Below are 20,101 nucleotides of genomic sequence, written 5' to 3'. Positions count from 1 at the left end.
CTCCTTGGTGACCAGGCAGTAATTGAAGCTGCGGCCCCAGTGAGATGCCAAGTGAGGAGGAAGCATGAGTAGAGGAGAGGCCCCTAACAGAGCTCAAGGACACCTGCCTTCCCCTGGGAAGCTGGGGGAGAGGAGGAGACTTCTGGGGCCTGTGGAGTGTGGAAGGCAGGGAGGCCAGTGCCCATGCTGCTGCGAGGCCAGGTAAGCAAGATGGCTCAGCTTCCCTAGGTCATGCCTGTAAAGGTCAAGCCAGGACTTCTGGACCCAAGACCAGGCGTGATGGTGACTCAGGGGAGGCAGTGAGGGAAGGTGGACGGGACAGGGGACATAACCCCAGCTGGTGTCAGCCTCAGCCCGACCAGGTGGGACGGGGGGAGTTGGAGGTTGGCCCTGAAGTGTGAGCTGCCCCCAGAGGTAGCTTCCCCTGAGGCAAGCAGGCCAGCTTAGACCTCTGGCCAGTCCTTCACTGGCCACGCCCCCGGCAGTCCCCCATTGGTTATCCCCTGGTGGTCACTGGCCACTCCTGTCCCAGAGGGGGTGAAGGTGTCTCCTGGGCCATGTGGCTCCTTCTCTGCAGTGGGGCAGCAGTGAGCCTCCTTAGCTGGGAAGAGAATCTGGTGGCACCAGTGACGGCTTCTACATACTGTCCAGCCCTGTTTCTGATGGCTGGCGACAGTTTCTGTCGCCCCGGGGGAACCACAGGTTACTGGCGGCTCCTGGGGCCCAAGAGTAATCTGTACGCTGTAACAGCTAATGCTTACTGACTGAAGCACCTGTGTGAACCTTCTGGTTATGGAACAAATGACCCCACAACTTTGAGACTTGAAACAATAACACTCATTCATTTACCCCAAAGCAGGAGCTTCCAGTCAGGTACCTCCAGGTGGCTTGTGCCTCCTCACAGCATGGCCACTGCATACCATGCCAGCACCCACAGGGGTACCTGTCACCTTTCATGATGACAGGTACATACAGCCAAGTACTGTCACAAAAGCCACCAAGCGCAAGGAGGGGGGGACTCAGTTTCCATTTCTTTCCTGCCCCTGGAGGGGGTTGGGAGATTTTGGAAGAGCCAGTGGGAAAAGAAAGGAAGGTGGGGCTGTTACTGGTTTATCAGTTACCGGCCAAGGGCAGGTGCTGGGAAACTGGAGGAGGCAAGCTGGTTCCTGCCAAAGGTAGCTGGAGAAAGGCTTTAGATTCCCTCCTTGTGTGTGGTCTCCCTCAGTCAACAGGGGTGGCCTGGATCCCATTTGACAGAGGAGGAAGCTGAGGCTGGACCTGCCTGCACCTGATCTGGGCTAGCAGTGTGTTTCCTGCAGAGTCCTGGGTCCAGGAAGTGATCCCACTGGTGGGAGGGGGACACTCAGGTACTTGGTGACTGTCTGGTGTGCCTAGATCCTGGATGGGTTCCCTGCCCACCCCCCCAATCCCATGGTGTTGGAGGTGGTGTGGGTGTGGGTGACTGGGGCTTGGGCCCTGTTGGCCCCTTGCTGGTGGTGTGACCTCTGCTCCTCTGGGCTTGGGTTTCACCATCTGCCAGATGTGGGCAGTGGTTTACCTTCTGCATAAGACAGTGGTGAGGCAAGACACTGCAGGCCTTGGACTTGTTGGCTGTTTCCGTCATCACCATCATGACTACCGGCCCAGCTGACCTCTTCCCTTGGCGGCTGGGGTAAATCGAGGACCAGAGAGGACCTGCTCTGGCAGGGGGTTCGGGGAGGGACGGCTGGGGGCCGTGGGTCCAGATCTTGGGGCTGTGGGTCCAAGGCATCTCACTGGGTGTCCCAGTGCCCTCCGCTCCCATGAAGCCGAGTGCAGGGGCACCCTGGTTTCTGGGCAGCGGTGGGACTCGCTGGGGCTGGCTGGCGTTTCCCCGAATGGAGAGCGTTTCTGGGGACGTGTACTGGGAGTGGTCACAGGCGCTTGCACACACATCAGGTCTGCCTGGGGAACAGACTTTATTTCTGCTCAGGAGAGGCGAACCTTGGTGAATGTGCGGGGAGGGACCCTTGCCCCCTCCCCCGCTGAAGGGGACTGAGGCACCATTCCAGGTGGGAAGCTGGCATGCAGGGACACCCCAGTCCTGGCCCCCGGAAGTGCTCCGCCCAGAAGCAGGTGAACAGGACCTGAGGGCCCTGTATGTCCAGGCGGAGGAGGAGGCGGCGGCGGAGGGCGGGGCTCAGCCCACGGGCTTGACCTTAGCGATGAAGAGGGCCGCGGCCTTCTCCAGGAACTCCTCCCGGGTCATGGGGGCGCTGGGTCGTCGGGCCACCAGTGCGCGGTCCATAGCCAGCGCCAGGCTGTCGGGCCCCAGGCGCGAGCCCGCCTCCAGGTAGCGCGCGGGCGCAGTATCGTCGCTGGCCTGCAGAGCCCCCTCCAGCGTGTCCAGCACGGCCTGGCCCAAGCGGCGGTCAGCCATGGCCAGGCCCGGGTCCTCCAGCAGCCGGTAGAGGGCGCCGGCGCGTGCCACGAACTCCAGCAGCACGAAGCAGGTGAGCATCCCCGCGCGGAACACGGCCAGCGGCACTGCCTCGTGGTCCCGGCACTGGATCTTGCGCAGCAGTGGCGCCACCACCTCCTCGGGGGCCTCTCCGTCGCGGCAGATGCGCTTCAGCAGCTCGCTATACGTGCGCCCATCCAGCCCCGGCTTCTTCTTGCGCCCGCTGGCGCTCAGGCACTCGTAGGCCACACCAACGTTGTTGTTGAAGGCCGTCCTGAGGGCGGAGGGGGCGTCGGCTCGCACTAGAGGCCTGCTCCGGCCCCCCAACCTCAACACACCGGCCCCTCCTGCCTCAGGTCCGTTCCACCAGCTGTGCCCTGACCTGGAGCGCCCTCCCCCAGATCTCCCCACGGCTCCACCGAGTCTGTGCTCAGCCGTCTGTGTTCAGCATCATGTCTAGGGCAGTACCCTCCCCGACCGCCTAACCCCTTCCTATACTTATCTTCACGGAGTCCTCCTGAGTTCCCTCCTTCCCATCACATCAGCTCAGGAGCCTATCAGGGAGTTCATCTGTCCGGTCACTCATTACAGTCCTAGGGCCCACACCACCACCTAGGAGCTCGAGAAACGGCTGCCAACGGGCTCCTGCCCACGGACTTTCCACCTTAGAGGTGTCACTGGGCAGGACTGTCCCTACCTCTTAACTGAGTTAACTCATTTCACCTGTGCAGGCCCTGAGCCTGTAACCCAGGGTGTGGCTCAAGCCTGCTGCTGCTGCTTTGTAAGTTTATCTGAAAGTGGTCACATCAACCCGGACACACTGCTTCCTGCCTCCACAGGTCACATCAGGAATGGCCCCAGTGCCGACACTACTTACTGCTTGCCTCACGAAGCCATGAGGTCCCCCTCTGCCGTGACCTGGCCATGCCAGGAGTTTCCCAGGTGGTCGTGTGTGGGCTTGGGTCAACCTGGGTGCCCACTCCAACCCCTCCCTTGGCAGCCAGCACCCTGCCGCAGCTCTAAAGCAAAGAAGTGAGGCCTGAGGCAGCTGATGGCCGGGCCAGGGGTCCCACAGAGGAAGGGGAACCCCACGGCTCACACTCACCCTTTCTGAGAGCCTGGCTCCACTCTTATCTGTGAGACACGGCATGCCACCCGCCTGTACTGGACAGCATGGGTGGGAACCTGGTCTACACTGGGCTGGAGCAGGGCGGGGTCCAGGAACAGCCATGCTCACCCAGTGAGCTCCAGGGGTCAAGGCCCCTTACAGAGGAGGAGCCGAGGTGCAGAGGGGAGAGGGTAGGACCTGGGGTCTTGCCCAGCTGGGATTCACTTCTCAGTTCTAGGACAATGTGCTGGGGCTTTGGGGTTAGTGAGAGCACCCTGTGAAGTGTGGGGGTGCCAGACCTTCCCTTTGCACAACTGGCACTGCGTTAACTGCTGCCACCTCGAAACAAGCCCTTGTAGGAACTTCTGTTGTCAGCTCCTTTCCCCAGGACAAGGGTCTCTGGTGGGAGCAAGCCTGGTGGTGATGATGCTGGGGCCAGCTTGGTGGCCGTGTAGCAATTAAGCCCACACCTAGATCGTGTCCCAGACTGAGTCAGGAACTGGGAGCGGCTTGGCTGGGTGGTCCTAGCTCAGTGTGCAGCCAGGACCCTGGTGGAGCCCCCTCCTCTGAAGGCTCCCTGTGGAAGCCCCTCCCCAGGGGCAGCATGAACACGCTCAGGTTATGGTGCTGGCCCCCTGAGTGGGTGACAGGCAAGGTGGTGATGCAGGCTGGTCTGGTTTGATGTGTGAGGCAGCTGCCTGAGGTTGTGAATACAGGAGGCTCTTGGGGGTATCTTGGCAGCAGGCTGTCCCACCCCCGAGGGCATGACCCACTTCCCATGGAGGGTCCACTCCTGCAACCCTGGGTGAGCAGTGCCCTGTTGATTCTGCAGCAGCTGTGAGGCCACTGAGGTTTCAGGTTCCTGTCCCGGTGGCCTGACAGCTCATCCATCAACCACTCAGCTCTGCCTGAAGTCTCCCCCAGGAACCTGGTCAACCAGCCAGTTGTTCTGAGTGACTCAATCGCCCTGGAGTTGGTCAGTGCTGTTCCTGGCCGGCCTAGACCTGTGCCGGTTCTATCCACTGTGCCATTTTTCTCATCTGGAAAATAAGGGTTCTAACCTGTGTCTCAGGATTCTTGGGAGGACAGAGATTAGTTTTTGTGCCTGGTGTGAGGCTGGGGTCCCACGTGTGCTTGTCACTTGCTGCCATGCAGCCCTGTCCAGGTGCTGTTTACCATGGGCTCCCAGCCTTGTGGGCAGGAAGATGCATAGCAGGCAGTGATGGCCCAGGGAGGTGAGATCATCAGGGGAGAAGACAGAGGAAGGCCACACCCCACCTTGAGGCCGTTCTGGGGGCTCCAGTTGAGAGGGCGCACCCACGCGGTCTGCCATCCTGGGCTCTGGTCCTCAGGCTCCCCCATGTCAGCTCCCACACGGAGGAGTTTACAGAGCATGTTGGGCATTTGTTAAAAAGAACCAATTTATGGGTCATGTCACAGAGACAGGGAGACTTTTCCGCTGTAGACAGGGGGCTCTCGACAGGGTGACTCTGTCCCCAGGGGACACTAGTAATGATGTCTGGGGGCAGTTTTGTTTGTCACCATTCGGTGGGTGGAGGCCCAAGAGGCTGCTCAACACCTGCAGGACCCTCTACAGAGTGACCTCCCCCACCCACACAATGTCAGAGAGCCAAGGGGGAGGGGCTCTGGTTCAGTGTTTGAAGAGATGGGGTCCTCTCCTTGCTCACAGCCTTTTCCTTCATACTTGCCCCTCTGAGTCACGCGGTGTAAACCAGGGTGGCCCCCAGCATCACCAAATACCAAGTCGACCAGAATTACCAGCGCCAGCACTCAGCTGGGTGGCCTCGCCGGGACCATGGACCCCCGCGCGGTGCGCGCCCCTCCTGCGCCAGACGCAGCCATCTACAGTTCCCAGCACGCCCCGCGCTCGTGCACCGGCGCCGAGGGTGGGGAGCCGCGCGGAGCCCGCTGGGAGTTGAAGTCCGGCTGCAGCCCCTACCCGTCCAGGCCCGGCCCAGCCCCGCACCTCTGGGAGTGGTGAGCCAGGCGAAGATGCCACAGTGCGCGGCCCAGGCGCTGCTGCTGCAGCAGGAGCTGGCCCGGAGGCTCCCCGGCGCCGCCGTTTGCAGGAGACCGCAGGCCCATGTTCTCGAAGTAGTGCGCCAGAAAGGCGATGGGCTCCTCCGGTCGCGCCTCCAGCACCTTTAGCAGGGCCGCGCGTAGCATCTCCGTCACGCCGACCTGTCGCAGGAAGTCCTCTTCACTCTCGGCCGTCGCCGCCGTTCGGGGCACCCCCGGCCGGCCGCTGTCTGTGAAACTGGTTGCCTGTGCCACCGCCTGCCGCCGCTTCTCCACTGCCGCCATCTTCGCTGAGGGCAGAGGGACCGGAAGCGCTGCCATATCTCACAGTGCGCTGCCGCTTCAGAGCGGCCATCTTGGTTAAGGGCAGAGGGCACCAGAATCTCGCTGAGAGACTCTTAAGAAATGACCACGGCAGGGCACCCTTTTCCCTAGGTTCTAATAGGCACTGTCTCCAGGTTTCCTCTTTATGTGTGCTGCTTGGCTTTCCTGGCTTAGACGTGGAGCTTAAATTTTGCCAGACTCCAAAATGGACCCCAGGAAGGGCTTGGTTTCAGGTATGAAGCCGATTGCTTGCCATCCTGGTAATGGGAGGGTCCTTTCTTAGCCTGGTCCCCTAGCAACAGGTCTCCTTGGTTACCAGGAAGCCCTGACAAGCTTGGGCGGGTGGCTCCACCCCCACCGGGACTAAGCGCCGCTCTCACCCGCTTTTTTGAGGGCAAACTCGGAGGCTTTGTGCTCAGCCTGGTCTTCAGCCTAACCCAATCTCTGTGTGAGTTTCTAGCTCACCTCGTGCGGAAAGGCTCCCTCTCCCCACCAGGCTGGGTTAGGGCTCTCCTCTGCGCTTTCGCTGCCCTTATTCACGTGTACGCGTTCGTAGAGTGAAAGACTATGGTGCCCAGTTCCCTGTCCCAGCCTGCTACCTTTCGTCACCACCAGAGGGCGCTTTCTCATGGCGCATCTTCTATAGCTCTGAAAGTGTTAGTCACTTAGTTGTGTTCGACTCTGCGACCCCATGAATTGTTTTGTAGTCTGCCAGGCTCCTCTGTCCATATGATTATCCAGGCAAGAATACTAGAGTGGGTTGCCATTCCATTCTCCAGGGGATCTTATCGACCCAGGGATTGAACCCAGGTCTCCTGCATTGCAGGCAGATTCTTTACGGTCTGAGCCACCAGGGAAGCAAGCCCTAAGCCCTTTAGCTCTAAACTCTTACAAAGGTCCCCAGTTCCAGAAGGTCGAAACCCGTGGCATCTACAGCCCTTCACCTCCCGGTATCATGTCCAGCCTCTGTCTCAACCCCTGCCGCCACTTCCCCCGCCACTTAATCCCCAGCCACCCTAAAAGAGTACATACAGTTTCCCTTATCAAGCACCCTTCTGTTTCTTTGCCTGTGCGGTCCTCCAACAAGTACTTTTCTCCTCTTCTTTTGAGGACTCCTAGTTACTCTTGCCTGGAAAATCCTATGGACGGAGGAGCCTGGTAGGCTGCAGTCCATGGGGTCGCGAAGAGTCGGACACGACTGAGCGACTTCACTTTCACTTTTCACTTTAATGCATTGGAAAGGGAAATGGCAACCCACTCCAGTGTTCTTGCCTGAAGAATCCCAGGGACGGGGGAGCCTGGTGGGCTGCCGTCTATGGGGTCGCACAGAGTTGGACACGACTGAAGCGACTTAGCAGCAGCAGCAGTTACTCTTTAAGCTTCAGCGTTCCCACATGCAGGGAGGGGCCCCAGGCAGAGTACACGCCTCCTTCCCCCAGCCCTGGCCACGTGGGACTGCGGTGGTGTCTGTCCTTCCTTGCCTCTCTGGGAGAATCACCTAGAGCAGAGGATGGTTGGAGCTGTGCGGAGGATTCCCAAGTCGTGGGACCAGGACTGAAACCACTAAGGTCAGACTAGATGCTCTTTATTTTCCAGCTCTGCACCATGGAGGGTCGGCTCCCCAGGGGCCCACGGAAGGGACACCCAGCCAGCTGGGGAGTCTGGATGTGCCGGCCATCAGGGCAGGGAGCCCATGGTCACTGCCTGATGTCCAGAACGCTGCCCATGTCCTCTAGTCACAACCGAGTAGAAGGAAAGTCTCCCTTCATATGGTCTACGCAGGGTGGGGGTGTGAGGCCCAGGTCATCGGCTTGTGGGCTGGCAGCGTTTCCACAGGTGGTAGGCGAGGAACACCAGGAGAAGGAGCCCCAGCGCCAAGCTGCTGGTCCACAGGGCAGCTGACATCGTCGGGGAGCCTGGAGAGAGAGGCATCTGGAATCCTGCAGCCCTCTTCAGGCTTGGGGAGCAGCCCGGCAGAGCCTGCTAAGGGCTCACAGATTGACCAGTTTCCTTGAAACTGTACAAAGGACTTAACAGTTTAAAACACCTTTGTGAAATGTACAGAAATCCCTGGACTAGCCAAAGGCCTTGTGTGTTTAGTCACTCAGTCGTGTCTGACTCTGTGACTCCACGGACTGTAGCCCACCAGGCTCCTCTGTCCATGGAATTCTTCAGGCAAGAATGCTGGAGTGGGTTGCCATTCCCTTCTCCAGGGGATCTTCTGACCCAGAGATCGAACCCGGGTCTCCTGCATTGCAGGCCAATTCTTTACCATCTGAGCCAACAGGAAAGCCCCCAAAGGCCTTTAGAGCAACTCTTTGGAAAGGTACCTAGGACCTTGTAGTTAGAAGTGAGCAATCCAGGAACTTCCTGATGGTCCAGTGGCTAAGCCTCAGCACCCAGGGTAGGGGACCCAGGTTCCATACCTGGTCAGGGAACTAGATCCCACATGCCACAACTAAAGATACTACAAGCTGCAACTAAGACCAGATGCAGCCAAGTAAATAAATCGCCATATAAATATTTTTTTAAAAAGTGGGCAGTCCAGTGAGGGGCCCCTCACCACAGCTGCATTTGAAGTGTGACCAGTCTGGGTGGACAGCACTGTCCATGTAAAACACACATTGCATTTTGAAGACTTAGTCTGAAAACAAACTTCAGTCATGCTTCTTAATAGACTGCATGTTGAAATGATAACATTTGAAATATATTGGGTTTGATGATATATCGTCAAACTTATTTTTTTTTTTCCCTCCTGAATGTGGCTTTCAGAAAAACTGGAATTACTGATGTCTGTGTCTTGTTTCTATTCCACAGGCTGTCTCAGTCCGTCGAGTTTACAGGGTTTACAAAATGCTGTGACAGCTGCAGGGTCCCTGAAACTTAGTTATCGCCATGCAGGCAGCTGTGACTTGTGACCCTTAAAGGGTCAGGGAAGCCCACTAGACAGCTGAGGATACAGGCTGACTAGCAGGGCACTCCTTGTCTAAGGCCTGGACACTAGGCTCCCCTCCCTCCCAGGCCCCTGCAGTCCCCAAACTCACAGATTTCCGGGACCACATACAGGTTGGCCATGTGGCCCCCAGGGTCCAGGCGACACTGGAACCAGCCCTCAGGATGGCACCCGGACCACAGCGTGCTCCTGCTGCTCAGCCAAGCTTGGGCCCCCGCCTCCCACGTCTCGTAGGCCTCCAGCCCGCCAGGGGCCTGGGTCCAGCGCACGGCCATGCTGGGACCACAGGGCACCTCGCACAGCAGCTCTAAAGCCCCTGATGCTGACGACTGGTGGATCTCCGGGAGGCACGGCCTGGTGGAGCTGTTGCTGGACGTGGCGCCAGGACTTGCGGGGCCAGGACTCGCGGGGCTGTAGGTGGAGGCCAGCTCGGGGGAGGTAGTGATGGGAGGCTTCGGGGGCTTCATGACAAAAGACTCTGGGGTGGTTGTATCAGTGGGCTCCGGGGACGCTGTGATGCTGGGCTTTGCAGGGGTCATGGTGGGCAGCTCTGAGGAGGTGATGCTGGGGGGCTCCGGGGACGTCAGGCCCTGCAGGACTGGGAAAGGCAGCAGCCATTTGTTTTCTACCTGCTGCCCAGGCCCCTCTCCTACCTCCCTCTCTCCGCCTGAAACACATGGTTGGACCTGATCTACTCCAGGTCCTGTCCTTCACTTGGATGAATTGCAGGGTATCCCAGTGGGTAGGAACAGGATCGGGGTCTGACATGCCCCCTCCCCCCAACACACGCCAGCGAGTGTCTAAATCTGTTAAGAGGCATGAGAGCCCCCCATCTAGGGGCTGGGCTGCAGAGTGATGCGGGCATTGGACTTTATTATTATGGGGCTAAGGGGGGAGGAAGGGGGGAAGGAGGGCCCACCTAAGGAACAAGGACGTGCCTAAGTTTTCTTTCTGTACCACCTTGTGGTGCAGATGAGAGACTGAGGGTCTTCCCACCCCACCCTACTTCCCTTACCTCAGTAAGGGAAGGCCAAACCTTCCAGGCCCCCAGGCCCCCAGTCATTAATGTGAGTTTTGGGGTGCCCTGTCAGAGACCCAGTCTGTGCTTGCTTGGTGAGAGGCTGCCACAGGCTTGGTGATATGGGCGGGGTTTGTCCCAGAAGAGAGCAAAGTAAACAGTAACCTCTGACGTGAACTGACCACCTACTGTGTGCCAGCCCCCACATTAAATGTTTTCATTCATTCAGCAAGCATTTATTGTGCACCTACTATGGGCCAGGCCCCCAGGATAACAGTTATTCATTCATTCATTCAGGATGTATCTACTGAAAACCTACATGCACTGGGCCCTGTTTTAGCCTCTGGGGACACAGCCATGAACACATTCCTGTCTTAGTGAAACCATCAGCAGGGGAGACAGACGATGGAAAAAGCGAGCACACAAGTCGGATGTTGATAAAAGGTGTCAAGAAATATTCAACAGGGGAAGAGAAGAGGCCTGTGTGTGTGTGTGTGGTGGGGGTGGTGGGACCTCTTGGGCAGGAAGATCAGGGCAAGCCTCACTGGGAAGGAGACCTCACTGGGAAGGAGGGGGGTGCGGGAGCTGTAGGGAAGAGCATTCCCATGGAGGGCACAGAGATGCAAAGGCCCTGGGGCAGCAATGCCCCTGAAGTGTGGGAGGAACTGCAGTGTGAGTGAAGGGTAAGAAGGGAGGGGGATAAGGCAGGTGTGCAGGGCCCTGTAGGTGGGTGCAGCCAGCTTGGACTTTCACCTGAAGGGAGGTGGGAGCCCCAGAGGGCTGTGGGCAGAGGAGGAGCAGCACCTTGGTGGGCTTGGCTCAGGGTAGGTGCGCTGCAAATCTGTTGAATGAATGAACCAGTGAGAAGTAGCCCCCTGGCTGCCACTGGAGGCCAGGTGAAGGATGGAAAGTGACTTTCCCTCCAGCTGGTGGTGCGAGACCTGTCCAGGTGGAGACCCAGCGAGTGCAGGGAGGAGCCAGGACTCCCAACGAGTGGCCAGGCAGCCACCCAGGGCTCACCAGAGACTCAGGTGCTGGGTGGTGTGACCTTGTCCACTTCCCCACGGGCGCAGGCTCACCTGGAATGGTCCGGTGGTGGGTCAGCTCCCGGCCGGGCAGCCTCATGGTCACCTGGCAGTGGAGGGTGCGCAGGCTGGAGGTCTCTGAGGTGGGCAGCAGCCAGCGCTGGGTCACTTGGAACAGCGAATCCTCGCCTTCCTGGGGCTCCTCAGTCACGTTCGGGAGGGCTTCCACTCCCTCCAGTTCCCGATCCCCCAGGAGCAGGGACATGGAGAGGGTGTCAGGGCCAGGAGGTGTGACGTTGTGGGCCGTGCAGGCCACCTCCTGGTCCCTCCCTGGCACAACGGCCTCAGGGGATACAGTCAGCTGGTCAGGGAAGGCTGTGGGGGAGGGGAGGAGCGGGTGAGCTGAACCAGGAGGTTTAGGGCTGCGCCTGGAAGAGGTGGCGTGGAGGTGGGGCCTGGGGTTCCTGGAGACTGCTGGGGCACCGGGACAGGCGAGACCCGCTACGACAGCCTGTGTAGCTAGAGTATAAGGTGTCAGAGCGAGTCCAGAGCGGAAAGGGCAGGGGGTGAGGTCCTGCAGGATCGGGCGTGGATTGGGGAGAGGGATGCGCGGAGAACGGGGACTGCAGAGCGACTCTGGAGGACCTGCGAGGCGGGCTAGGAGCTGGGACGTGGTGGGCAATCCGGGAAGCGTTCCAGGCGGAGGTGGCCAAGGGACGGAGGGAAAGCAGGGCTGCCGGCCGGGGCCCCGAGGGCGCAGAGGCGGGGGGAGGGGCGGGGGCTCACCAAACAGCAGGAGCCGCACCCGGTGCTGGAGGTTCACGTCCCCACAGGAGCCCACGCACACGCGGGTCCCCGCCGCAGACAGCGAGGCGTTGAGCACGTACAGGATGCTGAGGCCCGCGCTGGACTGTACGGCGCCCAGACTGGTGTCCAGGCCCCGCCACACCACCGAGGCCGCCCTGCCGTCTGCGCAGGTCATGCGGCAGGTGAAGTTTCGCGACTCGCCCACGGCCATCGCCACCTGGCTCTCAGGTGGATCCACTTCCAGCAGCCCACCTGCGGGCGACCGCGGTCTCAGCTCCGCCCTCCTCCTCCCAGGTCCCTACGTGGGGTTCCCCATCACCTCCCCAACCTCCGCACGCGCGTCTGCGGCCCCTCCCCGCTCACCGCGGCCAGGCTGGAGCAGCCCCAGAAGGAGGGGAAGCAGGAGGGCGCGGCCCCGTTCCATGCTCGGCCAGGCTCTGTCCCTTGCCCGTGGGGGCGGTGGCTTAAATAGTGGCGTCCCGGGCTCCTTCCCGCCGCCCCGCGACCCCGCGACCCCGCTTCCTCTCTTCCAGCTGCTCCCCGGGGGTTTCCCGAGGGGGTTTCCCACTCTGACCCCCGATGACCCTGGAGGCGACAGAGGGGAAGGGGCTGGGGGCGAGAGGTGCGGGGGCACGGTAGGGGAGCGGCCGAAGTCGGAACAGGAGGGCAGAAGGCCTGGGCCGGTTCCAGGCCTCGCTTTTAGAAACGCAACCTCGGAAGATGGAGGCAGGAGAGGGTTGACGGTGGAGGGGCCAGGCCCGGGGTTGGCGCCCGGTTCGCGCCGTCGCGGGACTCTCGGTCTTTACTACCCGGAGCGGCCGCACGGGGGCGATGGAGAGCAGTCTCCTGGGAGCTGGGGCGGCCGCGCTGGGGTTCTCCTGCGGTGGATCTCCCGGAGAAGTGTCCTGACGGAGCGGGGGAGGTCCCCCAGGGGTGAGGATGTTGTGGGGTGGTGGGGTCTCTTGGGGGTGATGGGGCTGCGGCCCACGATGCCTAGGACACCGCACTACCCCCCTCTGAGCTTGTCTCCCGTGCGCCTAATGGGCAGGCAGGATGGGACCCCGGGGCCACGGAGCGTCTTCCGAGGAGACGCCTGGGAGGGGACCCACAGCAATCATCAGCCAGGCCCGAGATCCTCGTGTCCCCAACGCCTGAATCCGTCTGCCCTTTCCGTTGTGTAGACCACCCTCAGCCTGGTCCTGGGTTCCCTCAAGGCCATTCACCACCGGGCACCAGAGTGGATTTAGAAACACCCTCTGAGCATGCAGACACTCCACGGCTGCCCCGTGGCAGAGGGAAAAACCCAAACTTCAGGCCACGGCCGGAGCCTGGGCATTTGGCAGCCTCCGGACCTAGCACATGCCTTCTCTGCTGGGCTGTGTCCAGACGCAGCCTCCTGAGTGGGAAGGGCCCCAGCTAGCTTCCCCTCCCCCCACTTCCTCCAAGTCCTTAGAGAGGTCAAATGGCTGATGTCATATCCCCCCTGTACTGGGAATAGCCGGGGCGGGGGGTGGGGGGGGTGGGTTGTCTGCTGTGGCCTGTCCTGTGACCCCAGACTCTGAGCACAGCAGGCACGCAGAAGGAAAAGGGTGGAGGGTCCTGGTTGCCTCCTACCCCCGCCTGACTTTAGGTGTGACTTGTGCCTCAGTTTCCCTGACTTCAGAGTGAGAGGACCTGCTGGGAGATGCCAGTTTCTAAGCACTACCAGCTCTGCCCATCTGTGTTCTCAGCATCTTTTTTTTTTTTTTTTTAACTTATTTGACTGTGTGGGGGTCTTTTGTTGTGGCTCTCAGCATCTTCCGTCTTCCTTGCAGCTGCTGGATCTTTGGTTGCAGCAGATGGATCTAGTTCCTGATGGGGGTCTAGTTCTAGACCACCAGGGAATGCCCTCTTTTCAACCTCTTAATTGTCAGAGGCAGAACATGGGGCCCAAGATCAGGGACTGGAGGCAGAGAGGGGGAGCTGAGGCTGAGGGGCTGGGGGCAGAGGAGGGGCTGAGGCTGGGGGGACTGGGGGCTGGGGTGAGCTGAGGAGGTGGCTGTAGAGGGCTGGGGACAGAAGAAGGAGGCTGAGGCTTGGTGGTCCAAGGGTTGGAGGGTGAGGCTGGGGGGCTGGGGATGGGAGTCAGGCTGGGGGGGCCTGGCATCAGAGGATGGAAGCTGAGATTCGGGGGGCCCAGGTGTGTGAACCCAGAGTCTGGCTTCTTTGGCCCCATCCCCCTACCCCTGGTGCCGGGAAAGGCAGCACAGGAAGGAGGCTCCAAGGTGCGGTCCCTCCCCAGGCCGGAGGTTTGGGCCCTTCTCGGGAAGCTGGGCCCTTAACCCGGGTGGGGGGCAGCTGGCCTGGTGAATGGGTCTCTTCCCAGCCCCTGACCTGGCTTCCTGCTGCCCTGGCAGCCAAGGTCCTTGCAAGGCGTGGGCCTGCTGCCCCCACCCCCCCACTGCCTGGCCCCTCCAGCTCCAAGCCTCTGCCTGCGTGAATGAAGAACCGTTGGGTTAAAGATGCCTGCAGTGATCAGAGGGCAGTGCTAAGGGGGACACGATGACCAGGGCATCAATGGAGGGCACCATGAAGAAGGGACAGGTGGGCTCAACAGAGGAAGAAGGTTCCGGGCAGAGGTGGGGGACAGGAAAGGGCGGAGACACGGAGACTGAGTAGGGATGGGGGAGGAAAGGGTTGGGCAGGTGCCTGGAGGAGCAGAGCCAGCACCAGGGGGAGGGGGTGGAAGACTGAACCCTACTCCTAGGCTGCTCCAGGGACATCTGCTTCTGCCCCTGGGTGACTGAGCCCATGGGAGCCGCTGCCAGGGGGGCTGATGGTCTGGCTGTACCCCCTACCCTGGGCTTCCTGCTCTTGGTCCCCATTTCCCAGCATTGCCCCCTGCACAGAGGAAGTCCTCAGTGACCTCTGCTGGAAGCCTCCTTTCCATGGAGGGTGCTGTCACCACCGGAGGTCGGACACTCTAGCCCCCTCCTTGCTCCCCAGGATGATCTCAGGGCTCTGCGGGGGACTGGGCTGAGCAGGGTGTCCAGAGGCCAGTGCCCTGGCCCTGGGAGACACCTGTTCCCCCAGGACCCCTGTACTCTGCCTGGCCAGCTCCCCTTGCTAGCATCGCTGGTCAGTTGGGGGCCTCATGGATTTTCTTTGGTGTGAGCTAGAGCCCTGGGGCAGGGCTGAGTCATTGGAGCACTGCCCCCCCGCTCCCCCCACGTCAGATGCCCCACTCAACTCTGGTGCTGGAGGACCCTGGATGTCACCCTCAGCCCCCTCCCTGGATGGCTTCCTGCCTGGGTGGTCTCAGGGAGGTTAAGGGAGGAGATGGAGGCTGTGAGGGTCAAAGATGGCCTGTTACATAGCCCCACAGAAGGTTCTAGAGCCTGACAGGGCTATTCAATCGGTTCTTCAATGTCCCTGATGGTCCCTGAAGTTCCCTGGCCAAGCTGGGCTGAGGGGGCGAGGAGGGCACAGGGGCAGGACAGGCCCCGACTGACCTTAGCAGGTGTGGGCAGACTTGGGCAGAGATAACTCAGGTCTGCCCGCCCAGCACCTGCCCGTCTGGCCATCCACAATTATGCACCCACTCTGTCCCTTAGGCCACCAGCCTCCAACCTCCACTATCCATTCATCTACCTAGCCTTCTGTCCACTTGGCATCCAGCTGTTCATCCACCCATGCATCCATCCGCCCGCAACTGAACAAGCTCCCCCATCTACCAACCCACACGTCCACTTTGGCAGCCTCAGTGTGGTGTGGTGACTGGCTGTGTTTGAGAGGGAAAGCACTGCTCTGCTGCTCCAGGCTGTGATGAAGGGGGAGGTTTACAAGGTTGCAAACTCAGATTACTACTGAGTTTGTAGCAGGCAGGGCTGCCAGCCAGGTGTCACTCGGTTCAGTTCAGTCGCTCAGTCGTGTCCGACTCTTTGCGACCCCATGAACCGTAGCATGCCAGGCCTCCCTGTCCATCACCAACTCCCAGAGTCTACCCAAACCCATGTCCATTGTGCCGGTGATGCCATCCAACCATCTCATCCTCTGTCGTCCCCTTCTCCTCCGGCCTTCAATCTTTCCCAGCATCAGGGTCTTTTCAAATGAGTCCGCTCTCCGCATCGGTGGCCAAAGTATTAGAGTTTCAGCTTCAGCATCAGTCCCTCCAATGAACACCCAGGACTGATCTCCTTTAGGATGGACTGGTTGGATCTCCTTACAGTCCAAGGGACTCTCGAGAGTCTTCAACATCACAGTTCAAAAGCATCAATTCTTCGGCACTCAGCTTTATTTATAGTCCAACTCTCACATCCATACACGACTACTGGAAAAATCATAGCCTTGACTAGATGGACCTTTGTTGGCAAAGTAACGTCTCTGCTTTTTAATATGCTGTCTAGGTTGGTCATAACTTTCCTTCCAAGGAGTAAACGTCTTTTAATTTCATGGCTGCAGTCACCATCTGAAGTGATTTTGGAACCTAGAAAAATAAAGTCAGCCACTGTTTCCACTGTCTCCCCATCTATTTGCCATGGAGTGATGGGGCGAGATGCCATGATCTTAGTTTTCTGAATGTTGAGCCTTAAGCCAACTTTTTCACTCTCCTCTTTCACTTTCATCAAGAGGCTCTTTAGTTCTTCTTCACTTTCTGCCATAAGGGTGGTGTCATCTGCATATCTGAGGTTATTGATATTTCTCCTGGCAGTCTTGATTCCAGCTTGTGCTTCCTCCAGCCCAGCGTTTCTCATGATGTACTCTGCATATAAGTTAAATAAGCAGGGTGACAATATACAGCCTTGACATACTCCTTTTCCTATTTGGAACCAGTCTGTTGTTCCATGTCCAGTTCTAACTGTTGCTTCCTGACCTGCATACAAATTTCTCAAGAGGCAGGCCAGGTGGTCTGGTATTCCCATCTCTTTCAGAATTTTCCACAGTTTATTGTGATCCACACAGTCAAAGGCTTTGGCATAGTCAATAAAGCAGAAATAGATGTTTTTCTGGAACTCTCTTGCTTTTTCTGTGATCCAGAGGATGTTGGCAAATTGATCTCTGGTTCCTCTGCCTTTTCTAAAACCAGCTTGAACATCAGGAAATTCACAGCTCACGTATTACTGAAGCCTGGCTTGGAGAATTTTGAGCATTACTTTACTAGAATGTGAGATGAGTGCAATTGTACAGTAGTTTGAGCATTCTTTGGCATTGCCTTTTCCTGTGGCCACTGCTGAGTTTTCCAAATGTGCTGGCATATTGAGTGCAGCACTTTCACAGCATCATCTTTTAGGATTTGAAATAGCTCAACTGGAATTCCATCACCTCCACTAGCTTTGTACCTAGTGATGCTTCTTAAGGCCCACCTGACTTCACATTCCAGGATGTCCGGCTCTAGGTGAGTGTGAGTGATCACACCTCATGATTATCTGGGTCGTGAAGATTTTTTTTGTACAGTTCTTCTGTGTATTCTTGCCACCTCTTCTTAATATCTTCTGCTTCTGTTAGGTCCATACCATTTCTGTCCTTTATTGAGCCTATCTTTGCATGAAATGTTCCCTTGGTATCTCTAATTTTCTTGAAGAGATCTCTAGTCTTTTCCATTCTATTGTTTTCCTCTATTTCTTTGCATTGATCACTGAGGAAGGCTTTCTTATCTCTCCTTGCTATTCTTTGGAACTCTGCATTCAAATGGGTATATCTTTCCTTTTCTCCTTTGCTTTTCGCTTCTCTTCTTTTCACAGCTATTTGTAAGGCCTCCTCAGACAGCCATTTTGGTTTTTTGCATTTCTTTTTCTTGGGGATGGTCTTGCTCCTTGTCTCCTGTACAATGTCACGAACCTCCATACTCACCACTTAAAATGTGATTTTTAATTTAAATATTAACCTAAAAACAGATGTTTGACCTGCTTATCAGAAAACTTTTAAGTGTGCTTAAAGCAACTTGGGTTTATGAATCTACTTTCTCATCTACAGTCTCATTTTAAAATTTTATTTATTTAGTTATTTTTGGCCATTCCATGCAGCATGCAGGATCTTAGTTCCCTGATGAGATATTGAACATGTGCCCCCTGTGGTAGAAGTGTGGAATATTAACCACTGGACTGGCAGGGAAGTCCCTTATTTATTTATTTTTTGGCCTCACTGGGGGCTGGGGGTAGGGGAACCGGCTCCCTGGCCTTGCAATGGATCTGGGTCCCTGAGCACAGAATGGAAATGTCCTCCATCAGACCCTTGCCTGAGCCCTGGGATGCCCACTGTGCTAAGGGTTTAGGATGGTGGTTTTCACCAGGTGGACTTTTTTGGTGGCTCAGCTGATAAAGGATCCGCCTGCAATGTGGGAGACCTAGGTTTGATCCCTGGGTTGGGAAGATCCCCTGGAGAAGGAAACAGCCACCCACTCCAGTATTCTGGCCTGGAGAATTCCATGGACTGTATAGTCCATGGGGTCACAGAGTAGGACACGACTGAGTGACTTTCACTCTCACCAGGTAGGGGCACTAGGTGACTCCTGAAATGGAGAGGATGGGGCCGGGTGCCAATCAGTGCTGGGAACATCAGAGGTTGGGAAATCCTGGGTGGGAGGTGGCTGGTGGAGGACTTGGGAGCCTCTGGGCGCCCTGCCTGTAGACGCGGAGGGGTTGGGTTGGGGGTCACCCAGGGCCGACCCCTCGGGGAAGTTCTCTGCTTCAGGAGCCTGTTTGAAGCCCAGGCTCTCTACCCCTGACATGAATGGACCAAGAGGATGCGGGCCTGGTAGCAAGGTCTGGGTGATGGGGGGAGGGGGCTGCAAATTCAGAGCCCAATCAAGGTGCGATTGGGGTCGTTCTGCAGGGAGTGTGGGAAACTGGGGTCGCAGGGCTGTGACCAGACACCTGGGTCAAGGCGTCTGGAGGGACCAGGATGGGCTTGGGGGTGCTAGGTAAGGAATGGGGCCAACGTCTAGCGTCAAGGCAGACCAGCAGGGGAAGGTCAGGATGGGCAACTGAGGTCAGAGTCCTGCTGGAGCCGAGGGTCGGTGGTCAGGTCACTTTCGGGCGGGATTGAGGGTCAGGGTCGGGCCTGTAGCTCGTACTCGCCGCGCTGCGTCTTTGGTGACGAGCTTCTCAACCAACAGGACGCGGCGGTCCAGCTCGGCTTGGCCCCAGAAGGCGCCCGCAACCTACAGCGAGGATTTCAGGAACACGCCGGCGCGCGTTCAGGTCTCCCCGGAGAACCACGGTCCCCCCGCCCGGACTACAACTCCCGACATGCCGCAGGGGCCGGGGTGGCGGCCGGGGGCGCGTTTCCCACAAGGCCGAAAGGAGCGCAGCGTCTCTCTAGCCCCGCACTGGCCGGCGAGGTCGCACGGCCCTCGGTTCTGAGCGTAGGGAGCTCCTGTCCGCGCGTAATTTAGCACCAATGACGGCAGCGTTGTGCGTCTTTAAGGTCACGCCCCCGGGGCTCCTGCTGCACTGGCACCGCTTGGGACTCCGGCTGGAGCTCCTGAGGCAGGGGATATGCGGCGAGGCCGGGGGTCCTGCATCCCGAACCGAAAGGTCCGGGTCGCGAGAGACTGCACCACTAGGTCTGGACCGCGGCCTCGAGGCTTCGGGGGCGTCTCAGGGGCTGGGGTGGGGTCGTGACAAGGGTCGTGTAATTGGACGGGGTCCGTGCTAGGCGGTCAGGGTCCGGTCTCCCGGCCCAGGGTCACAGTGCTGGGGCCCTGAGTGTGTTCTCTAGCGCTGGAGGATGACCAGGTTCATGCTGAGGCTGGATTTGTCTCACGGGTCTGGATGAAGATCATTCATTAAGTCACCGAGTAGTTATTGAGCGCCCGTGTGGCCATGCTCAGTCGTGTCCACGTCTGTGGGACTCCTCTGTCCATAGGGTTCTCCAGGCAAGAATACTGGAGTCGGTCGCCATCTCCTGCTCCCAGGATCTTCTGGACCCGAGGATGCCACCCGCGTCTCGTGTCACCTGCTGACGGGTGGATTCTTTACCACTGCACCACCTGGGAAGCCGCTAGTCGCCGAGCATTGTTCTAAATGCTGAGAGACAGCAGGGAGCAAAGTGAGCAGGCCCTGCCCAGAGGGCCTTCCATTCTAACCGGGGCGGGAGGGGCCAGAAGGCGTAAACATTAAGTATAATAAACAGGTAGCAATGTGCTCATGGGACTTCCCATGTGGCTCTGGTGGTAAAGAACCTGGTTGCTGCCAATACAGGTAAGAGACTCGGTTCGACCCCTGGGTATGGAAGATCCCTTGGAGAAGGGCATGGCAACCCACTCCAGTATTCTTGCCTGGAGAATCCCATGGACAGAGGAGCCTTGGGGGCTACAGTCCATGGGGTCACAAAGAGTCAGACACGACTGAAGCAACTTAGCACTGGAGCACTAGAGTGTGCTTATAAATGTTGAACAGCTGGCACT

General features: G+C 58.4%; 2 protein-coding genes across 2 annotated transcripts; both read right to left on the bottom strand.

The window, feature by feature from the left end:
- Positions 1–1,939: 1,939 nt before the first annotated feature.
- Positions 1,940–5,886, bottom strand: TPGS1 (tubulin polyglutamylase complex subunit 1). Its single transcript, XM_002689137.6, has 2 exons — positions 5,536–5,886; positions 1,940–2,714 (listed from the first exon to the last, which is right to left on the bottom strand). Exons 1-2 carry the CDS (start codon positions 5,871–5,873, stop codon positions 2,180–2,182), a joined length of 873 nt encoding a protein of 290 aa, XP_002689183.3. The 5' UTR covers positions 5,874–5,886; the 3' UTR covers positions 1,940–2,179.
- A 1,595-nt stretch (positions 5,887–7,481) lies between these two features.
- On the bottom strand, positions 7,482–12,156 carry MADCAM1 (mucosal vascular addressin cell adhesion molecule 1). Its single transcript, NM_001037821.1, is given in 5 exon segments — positions 7,482–7,828; positions 8,957–9,463; positions 10,963–11,283; positions 11,695–11,967; positions 12,079–12,156. Coding segments are annotated over 5 exon segments (1,275 nt in total). The 5' UTR covers positions 12,140–12,156; the 3' UTR covers positions 7,482–7,715.
- Positions 12,157–20,101: the final 7,945 nt, after the last annotated feature.

This window comes from Bos taurus, chromosome 7, assembly GCF_002263795.3.
Source record: "Bos taurus isolate L1 Dominette 01449 registration number 42190680 breed Hereford chromosome 7, ARS-UCD2.0, whole genome shotgun sequence".
NCBI lineage: Eukaryota > Metazoa > Chordata > Mammalia > Artiodactyla > Bovidae > Bos > Bos taurus.
The sequence above is the reverse complement of the archived record's forward strand: the minus strand, read 5'-3'. Positions and strand labels throughout refer to the sequence as shown.

Bases quoted from the DNA above. Each gene is read 5' to 3' on its own strand.
- TPGS1 (XM_002689137.6), bottom strand. From the start codon at position 5,873: ATGGCGGCAGTGGAGAAGCGGCGGCAGGCGGTGGCACAGGCAACCAGT. The intron at 2,715-5,535 runs GTGCGGGGCTGG...CTCCGCCCTCAG, and splicing joins CTGGCTCACCACTCCCAGAG to GACGGCCTTCAACAACAACG.